The following is a 9,698-nucleotide window of genomic DNA, read 5'->3' as shown; positions in this document are numbered from 1 at the left end:
AAAAAGGAAATAAAGAAATATTATGGAAAGAAATTGCAGCGAAAAAAGAAAGAGAAAAATAATAAAGATGATGGAAAGAAATCACAGCGAAAAAAATAGAAAAAAACGATAGAAAAAGAAATCAGATTTGGTTGCTTTGATTACCCAACCAAATCTAAACGAGGTAAAAAGAAAAAAAGAAAACAAGACGATAGAAATAAATCGCAGCGATAAAATAAAAGGGAAAGGAAGAAATACGGATGGAAAAAATCGCAGGATGGGAGAAGAAGTAATTTTCATCTATACCAAATGGCAGCATCCCATAAGCATTCAATATCTTCCTTTATATATATGTGTGTGAACATTATCAGGCTGGAACTTGCATGATCAAATCAAAGACAATATCGATCCATTTGATAAACAATGGATGATACTGGCAACAAAGAGTCAAATAAATTGAAAATAGAAGAAGAAAATAGTGATATCAAAGTCCAAGTATGGAAATACATATTTGGTTTCGTTGAAATGGCAGTGGTAAAATGTGCCATTGAGCTCAAAATAGGAGACGTCATTGAAAGCCATGGAGATTCAATGACACTCTCCCAACTCTCTTCTTCTTTAAGCTGTTCTCCTTTGCTTCTACATCGCATATTGCGGTTCCTTGTACATAGAGGCATTTTCAAAGAAGAAAAATCCTCAAAAAGCTACTCCCATACGCCCATGTCTCGACTGCTCACAACCACTGGACCAAATAGCATGGCTCCCATACATCTCTTGGAAAGCAGCCCTGTGATGATTGCACCATGGCACAACTTGAGTGCTTGTGTTAAAGCCAATGGTCATGAGAATGGAAGTCAGCCTTTTGAGATGGCTCATGGGATGGACCTGTGGACTTATGCTGCAGCCAATCCATCGCACAGTAGCTTGCTCAATGAGGGCATGGCTTGCTTTGCTAGGCTGTTTATTTTGCCTGCGGTTCTCGAAAGGTATTGTAACATCCCAAGTTTCAGATAAATTAAGATTAAAATTACAAAACTAACATTTCTGCTCTCATTTGGTAAATCAGTTTTGTTCTTCTTATTAAACATTATTTTAGTCATGTTTTGTTTATTTATAATCTTTTATTAAATAGTCAACTATTGTTTTTGCTTTTTGAAATTCGTATTCATGTATCAAGGATTATTCTAGGTACTGATGTTAGAAAGTAATTGGTTCGCTACAGGTGTGGGGAGATTTTTGATGGAGTTGGATGTTTGGTGGATGTTGGAGGAGGAAATGGGACTTGTTTGAGTATTTTGGTGAAGGCTTGTCCTTGGATTAAAGGTATTAATTTTGATCTTCCTCATGTTGTGTCTGTTTCAAAAGAGTATGAAGGTGTTCAACACGTTGGTGGCGATATGTTTGATTCTGTCCCAAAGGCTGATGCTGCTTTCATTATGGTATGTTGTTTAATTTGTTTGTAGATGGTAGATTTATTAGATAATAATTGGTAATGGGAGAAGTATAAAAATTCTAAGATCTATCGGTTAATATATATCTTCAATAAACAATATGGGATCCTCAACAAAATTTAAGGTTTTAAAGTTTGTCTAACTTTTAAAGTTTGTCTATTTTGATTTTTAAAATCTCCTTGTTTAAATGATCATTTCCTATCTTTCCTTCTTTTCTAATCAAAATTGTATTTGTAAATAAGTTTTCAATTAATTTGTTTCAATTTTCAAAACTTGGTTTTTAAACTCTTCTATTTTAGTTCTTAAACCTTTAAAAAATCCAAATTAGTTTTGTATCAATCCCTAAAGACAATCATTTGGTCATATTATATTCTTGATAGTGTTTACCCAATCTCTCTTCTTACCTACTTTACTATAAATCATGATGAAGGTAACAATCCTAGGAACAAATATATAATACGTACCTTCAAAGTTAGGTCACTTAATTTGCTAAATATACATATATATATATATATATAAAAAAGCTAAAAGGACCAACATATCTCTTTTTTATAAAAGAAAAACTATATTTTAAAAGTTTGGATACCAGCATAGAACATAACAATAACTAGTATTTTTAGTATAAAATGACACACAGATATGCATTATTTTGAAAACTCTTCTATATAGTTTTCTATGGTTTTGAGGCTCACTAACGTTATATTAAATGATGGATAAATTGAAGTATTGTGAGTTTGAGGGCAAACATAATGTTGCAGGAGGTTCTACATGATTGGGATGATGAGGAATGCATCAAAATTTTGAGAAATTGCAAAGAAGCCATTCCTGAAAAGACAGGAAAAGTGATAATTGTTGAAATAGTGATTGATGAAAAAGAAGATCAAATTAGCAAATATTCGGATGTGAAGTTAAGGATGGATATGATAATGATGGCTCATACCATTAAGGGAAAAGAAAGAACGAATGAGGAATGGGCCAATCTTCTTCAGAAAGCTGGTTTTAGTTATTATACAATCACTCCTACCACAACTATCCAATCTGTTATTCAAGCTTTTCCTTGAAATTTATCTAAGAACTTCCATGTTGTATGAATAATTACTGCGTTATATTTCATTGCTGATTTGTCTTCTTGTTGTAAAAGTTTGTAATGATTGATTCATACAAGTACAAGTACGCGGTGTCGAAAGCATTGAAGAACCCCTAAATTCACTCTAAATCTCACAAACTTCAATTTGCTTCCATTGATTGTGTTTTTTTCTCTTGCATACAAATGAGGTAATTAACCAAAAAAAAATGGATTTACTCCCCCACTGTAATTGCTCTAAATTGTAGTGCCTTTACTTGACTTGCTCATTTTGTTTTTGGGCGTATCTCTAGCTTTTTTTCTTATCATCTTGTACCTAGTGCTTCTTTGAATGAATGAATATATTGGTGGGGATGAAAATAGTGTTAAAAGGGTGTCCACCTAGTGGGATGCTTGGGTGCACCTACTGACCCAAGTCGTATACCTAAAAAAAAACTCTTTGTATAGTACTTAATCAAGAGACACTTCCTAAAAGGCACAAGATCAACGAAGTACACGTATATACACTATTCATATACTTGAATAATTACACGTATCTAAAAATGCATGTATCTTGAAATTAGAAATGTATTCTAAGAATGTATTATCCATAATGTATCTAGCGTATTAATTTCTAATATTTTCCATTAAGCTAGATTTCTTTTTAAAATCACTGCACCAACTATCACTCCCAAACACATCCTATGTTTAGTGTTAAAAATTGATTTCTGAGAGTTTCCAAATTACTAAAAGTAATATTTCCTATTTGGAAAATTATTTAATTAAAATAACTTTAATGATTATCTATTTTTTGTTAATTTATTTTATTATTAAATTTCTATCAGAATGATATCATTGACTTGTTAAGGAAAGTTTATATAATAAATAATGAAAGAAAATTCAAAAACATTTATCTTAATCAATTTAGCGTTAGCGTCCATTTGGATTGACTTAAAAAAACTCATTTTTATTGAAAATCTTTTAGTTGGTGCCCTTGTTATTGATTAAGTACAAATATATTTGCTTAAGTTCCCTAATTGTTATTCTAAGTCGTTTTGTGGTTGTCCCCATATAAGTTGTATTAGCTTCGCATGATCTTTTTGTGGCTTGTCGCATATGTTTGTTTTGATTATTCATCACTGAAAAAAGAGAGAAAACGGTGATCAAGCATCTACTCTTATATTTGTTTGTGGTTGTTGTTTGTGTTAATGATTTGTTGAAGGTCTTCGTGAAATCGATCTATCTACATTGCTTTAGGGGGACCTAAAGCTCATTTTATTGAGAAGTGAGTTCTCATTAACTTAGGAAAGCGTAAGTCCTGTTGGTGAGGAGAGTTTACAAGTGAGAAAAAAAGATACATCAAGATAGAAGAAGTTCTATTCACTTAGGGGAAGTCTAGTGCGTGTTCACTAATTGCCAACTACTTAGGGGGGAATGTAAGTATCGAAGAGAAGAAGGTCTCACATCTAGAGAACGTCAGGGTGTCTTGTGAGTTAGATTTACAATTATCCTATAACCTTGAGAATCTATACATAAGTACAATGTTGTAATCGCTCAACTTATCATTGATGTTAGTAAATTAATTTTCTTGGGCACACTGCTCTTCAAACTTAGGTGTTACTACACCAAACTAGGTTACCAATCTCCATGTGTTCTTTTGTTTTTTTTTTTTTCATTTTTATTCTTATTACTATTCTTTGTAGAACGTGTGGCATTTTACATTGCACAAGACAACCATCATTCTATAATTTTATTTTATTTTATTAAAATTATTTAAAATACAGTTCAAAAGCTATTTAAAGAAGTTGTCGAACATATCTTTTTCTTTCTTTTATTTATTTTTTTTCTAAAATGACTCATTTTTTAAATTGATTCACTTGAAAATGTATTCCAAATGCATGTTTAATTATTTGTACCATTACATATGCTTAAAAAAACTATATGTTATATATATATCATATATTTGATTTGATGAGAGGCAATATATGTTTATCATTTGATAAACAATTTGAAATAAACAAAAAATGGATTCATTTATGAGTAACCAATGAATTAACAAAACTGAACTAGATAGCTTTTTCTGTTTTTTTTTTTTTTTTTTTTTTTACTCATTTCCAATCAAATCTCCACAAAAGTTACCTACCAACTAATTTTTTCAAAGTTGATTTTAGTCAATGTCAAACATTCATCTATTTTAGAGAAATATTTTCTTGAAAGAGAGAGATTCGTTGAAAAGAGAGAAAAATTTTAACAACCTAAAAATCACTTCCAAAATTAAGTCTATAATATAGTGTCCCAAGAAAAAATAAGTCGTAAAGAAAATAAGAAAAAAGAAAACTACATAACAGTAATCAAAGAACGGACAATAAATTAATTCTTTCAAAAAATTAGTTTTTATTTGGACCAACTATATTTCACATTATCAATCCTTATAACTGTCACCTACTCATTACCATACACATACTCATAATTTGGCTAAATAATTATCTTCCTTTGGACTGATAATAATTCGCATAAATCAATGAATATGGACATTCTATATTATTTTAGATCTAAACTAATCTAGATAACAGAGGTTACTTGGGTGGCATGTTATTTTGACCAACTTAATTGAAAATATAAGACACAATAGTAATAACGTTATTGTTGTAAAAATAATGGAAAAAACACCAAATAATCTTTATCAAAATTTACTCAACAATCGGTACAATAAATACAATTAATGCAACATAAATATATGAATATCGCTAAAAATTTCGATCAAATTTAAGCTTAATCTATAACAAGATTAATTAATCTTGAATCTACAAGAGGATCAATTATATTTGAAATTTTGAACTTAAATCTTCTAACGATTACACTTTTACATTCAAGTTCATGAATCAAATAATTTACATAAAAATTGATTGAATAAATATATACCTAAATTATCTAAATCAATATTAGATAAATTTACCAAAATCATTACATGGAAATACCATAAAAAAAATAGTAATTTACTATTTTCATGGCCAAGAGCCAAAAGAACAATGGTGTATCTTCAGAAATATTAATGAAGAAAGCTTAGAAACACCAGCATTAATAAAATCAGTCGACAATTAATTCAAAGATCGGCAAATTCAATATTACCAAATAATCCTCAAATTCACCGAATTTTGAGTATCATCAAAAACAGGTTCAAATTCACCATCGTCAAGTGGGTTCAATCGAAATCCCATTATTGGTGACAAAGCATATTTTGGAGAAACCAATAGAAGATGAACATATTCCAACAATTCAACATCAAATTCATGTTCCGATACCACTTGTTATCATAAATACTTTAAATTATATAATAGATTAACATGTAGCTAGTTTATAGTTTAAATTATATTTTATTCAATAAAGTGGTTATCGAAGATTTATTAGTAAAAGTTGAATATTATAATCTTGAATCCAATAAACTAGATTTCAAGGCTATATCTAGTAGACTTAAACTTTATGTAGAGACATAAACGTGGATCAAATTTGAGTATATAGGTTAAATGATCTATAGTATATGAGTAAGGTTGTGCACCTAAATCATTCATGTGGAGACATGGAAGTGGAGGCATCCTATGTAAAGAGTTTACATATGACTGCAACTATGAAATAGTCACTTTTAAGTTATAGTATCGTTGACTGTATAAAACTTATAAATAATCGATTATTGATGTCTTAGGTAACTTAATATTAATCATGAGCTAATTGAACTTCTGTTCAAAGGGAGTTTTCCTTAGATCTGTTAGGTTTTATGTCCTAAAACTCATAAATAGTAAATATAATCAATTGACTGTCATTAATAAAGTGTTTTATTATTATAATTTCAATAAGTGTTATTGATTATATTATTAGTTTTTTCTTAATAACTTAAATCCAATAAACTAACATCCTAAGCTGTTTGATGAGTCTTGAACAGTATGCAGAGACATACGGGGATCAATGTTCAAGATCAGCTTAAAGGGTCTTGTAACGACCCAACTCCTTATACTAAGCTGAAGTCATTACTAAACGTAATTAACATAATTTAAGTCATAAAGTTTAGTTAAAATGAATAAAACCTCATAATTTTATTTATAAAAATCAAATCAGGGTAATGTGCGAAATATATAAAAATATTAAAATCCTACTCGGGCCCTATCTATTTTAAAGAAACGAAATAGTAAATAAAGAAGAAAATAAAACTCAAGTACTAAATGTTTAAAATGGGGTGTGAGCAGAAGCAGAAATCCCTATGGCTCGCCACGATTACTTCTGGTCGCTCGCCAGCTTGCCCTTGCCCCTACCTCGGCCTCTACCTGAAAAACATGACATGGAGAGAGTAAGTATAAAATACTCAGTAAGGGACCCACTACTAGTCCCACTAGGTGCCTGTTAACTTCCTATTAAAGTCCTGAAAATGGTACCCAATCTCTGGCACGTTCCCGAACACGTGCAACATGCGCTCCCGTAGGAACGAAAATCTGGTCTTCGGTGTCCCGAGGGAGCACCTAGGACATACTGGTCTGTAGCGAACCCGGAGGAAGCACTAAGACAATCGGGCTGCGAGGATCCCGTCGAATCACTCGAATCATATCTATATCCATGCTAGACTGGCGTCCCGTCGGACTACGCAACCCTAAATAGGTGGTGATCCCGAAGGACACCCATGCAGGTACGACTCTAATAAGCTAAGCTAACAGGTACCCTAACCATAGCATACATATACATAACATCATCATGTAATCATATCAGTCTAATCATCATCTCACATCTCATCACAATATCCAACATACAGTCATAACAAGCCACGTCATCACATTACCATGCCATCATATAAAACCACATCATCAGTCACATCATACTCTCATTAATTTACATGTGTTATACAGTCTAGTCCTTAACATGCATAACTGGAGGTGTATGCGGTCTCATGGTTCTAGTCATAGAGCTAGTAGTAGAAATCTCTTACCTGGAGATTTGCTCGACGAGTCCTAACGGCTAGAAAAATGTGTTTTCCAAGCAGCGAGGTCCTAAATGTTTAATACGCCAATTTTCATGATTAACTCGCCAAATGACCCAAGACCCAAAAATGTAGTTGAGACAACTTACCCTAGGTCGAGGTTGCAACGCTTGAGCCCTTGCTGAAGAAATCCAACGCTCCAAGTTAATTGGTCCAAGGTGTTACTTAAGAGAAATAATTTAATTTTGTCCAAATTAAATTATTTAGGTTGAAATTCAAGTCTCGACTGGGTATGCAAAGAAACTCATTTGACTTACCAAAATAGGTGCAAAGGGACTGGAGCAGGCGAGCGGCTCAAGGACAGGCGGGTCGGCTCGACCAGAGAAGCAGGAACTGGCTCGGCTTGAAGGCTGGGATCGGCTCGGACACGACGCGGATAGGCATGGTGCGGCGCAGAGAGGAGCAGCTCGGCTACGATGTGGGTGCGGCTCGGCTTGGGCGCAGGTGCTGTGCGCGTGCGGCTCGGCTGGCGGTGCGGACGCGGGTCGTTCGGGTCGCGGGGCGGAGATGCGACCGAGTCGGGTTTACGCGTGAACGAGGCGCGACGAAGGTTTACGGACTCGGGCGGATCGACGAGGTTCGCGGGTCGGTGCGAAGGTGCAGTCACGGCTTGGCTTCGCCGGCTTCGACAGGTGGCGCGGGGCGATCCGGCTAATACTGCGGCTGCGGGTCAACGGCTCCGCTTCACGCGAGACGGCTGGCGCGGGGCGGACGAGGGACCGGCGGGGCTCCACGTGGTCGGCTCGGGATTGTGGCTAAGGTCCCGTACGTGCTGGCTGAAATCTGACGGCGCGGTAGAGCTGTGGTCGGCGGCGGCTAGGGTTTCAAACAAAAGATTTTAGGGTTAGCTTCCCTTTTCCTCTTTTTTTTTTTTTTTTTGAAGAAGATGATGGGTTTTTATGGTGCACGGGTCCCTAGGCCTCATTTAAACACCAATTAACCTCACATTCTCTCTCCTCCTCCAAATCTCACAAAATCCCCTTTTTCTCTCCTTTTAAAATAATTCTTTCTTTCTTTTCCTCAATTAAATCCTCACATCTCTCTCCTCAACCAACCAACCTTAATCTTCAACAAATAACTTCACCAAATTTATTTCCAAATAAAACAATTATTATCCAAATCAAAATAATTAACTCTAAACCTTAATTAATCACAAAGTCAAAAATAATCAAGTTTCTCAAATAAATTCGAAATTTCCATAATTACACTTAAGACGATAAAATGAAAAATCCAATTTGTTGGGGCGTTACAGGTCTATAGTATAGGGTTAAGGTTGGGTACCTTATCCTATTAACACTATGGATACAGCTCACTTTGTATTTGATACAAATACATTGATCCAATGTGTTCATGTATGCGACATGCGAGTGAAGGTATCCTATGCAATGAGTTTGCATAAGGCTGGACCACGAAATAGTAATCATTAGATGTAACTCTGTTAACTAGTTGGATTTCTATTTCATTAGGATGACCTAGGTGACTTAGTTTTAATCTTAAGTGTATTATGAACTCCTGTTTGCCATGGATTGTCCTTTGATTTGTACGGGTGAGAGTGGCCAAATTGCCGACTCAATATGCTTATCATTTTGGGGACAAGATCGAGTGGGGAGCTGGGAACATAATCACACAAGATGGAATTCACTCCTTCCCACCTTTAGGGTAAGTAGATAAGTGTTCCCTTAAATGGTGTCTCCGGGACTTGAACAAAGGGCCCTACCCTCTCTATGGCACGAGAGGGTTTTCTGTTTAGTAGTTGGACCATAAATAGATTGTTCATTAGAGGAGCACTAGTATTTAAGGACTAGAGGTAACCCAGGGGTAAAACGATAATTTGACCCAACTGGTGTTACGAACACTTGTGAAAGACTAACTCACTGGTATTGGTCTATATCCGTGGACACAGAAATATATATACAGTGAGAATAGTTCAGCTGTGAGTCTTTAGTGGAGTGTACACACAGTTAACGAATATTGATTAATGTAGTTAATGAGTTTAGCTAATTAATCTCATATCATTGTAGCTTTTAATTTGTAGGTCCATTAGGTCCCTTTCCTAGCTCATAAAGAGTAATGAAATTTATTTATATTGGTTGTAATTTGAATTGTTCAAATTTACTTTGGGAATTAATATAATGTATATTGATACATTATAATATAAAATTTATATTTTAATTAGACTTTATAA

General features: G+C 34.1%; 1 protein-coding gene across 1 annotated transcript; it reads left to right on the top strand.

Moving 5' to 3' along the window:
* Positions 1-264: 264 nt before the first annotated feature.
* LOC103490251 (acetylserotonin O-methyltransferase-like) lies at positions 265-2,671 on the top strand. Its single transcript, XM_008449683.3, has 3 exons — positions 265-965; positions 1,202-1,418; positions 2,189-2,671. Exons 1-3 carry the CDS (start codon positions 403-405, stop codon positions 2,489-2,491), a joined length of 1,083 nt encoding a protein of 360 aa, XP_008447905.1. The 5' UTR covers positions 265-402; the 3' UTR covers positions 2,492-2,671.
* The last annotated feature ends 7,027 nt before the right edge of the window (positions 2,672-9,698 follow it).

Source organism: Cucumis melo, chromosome 1 (assembly GCF_025177605.1).
Source record: "Cucumis melo cultivar AY chromosome 1, USDA_Cmelo_AY_1.0, whole genome shotgun sequence".
Lineage (NCBI taxonomy): Eukaryota > Viridiplantae > Streptophyta > Magnoliopsida > Cucurbitales > Cucurbitaceae > Cucumis > Cucumis melo.
The sequence above is the reverse complement of the archived record's forward strand: the minus strand, read 5'-3'. Positions and strand labels throughout refer to the sequence as shown.

Coding starts and splice junctions, on each gene's coding strand:
- LOC103490251 (XM_008449683.3), top strand. CDS start 403: ATGGATGATACTGGCAACAAAGAGTCAAATAAATTGAAAATAGAAGAA. Junction 966..1,201: donor TTGCCTGCGGTTCTCGAAAG/GTATTGTAACAT, acceptor GGTTCGCTACAG/GTGTGGGGAGATTTTTGATG. Junction 1,419..2,188: donor CTGATGCTGCTTTCATTATG/GTATGTTGTTTA, acceptor ATAATGTTGCAG/GAGGTTCTACATGATTGGGA.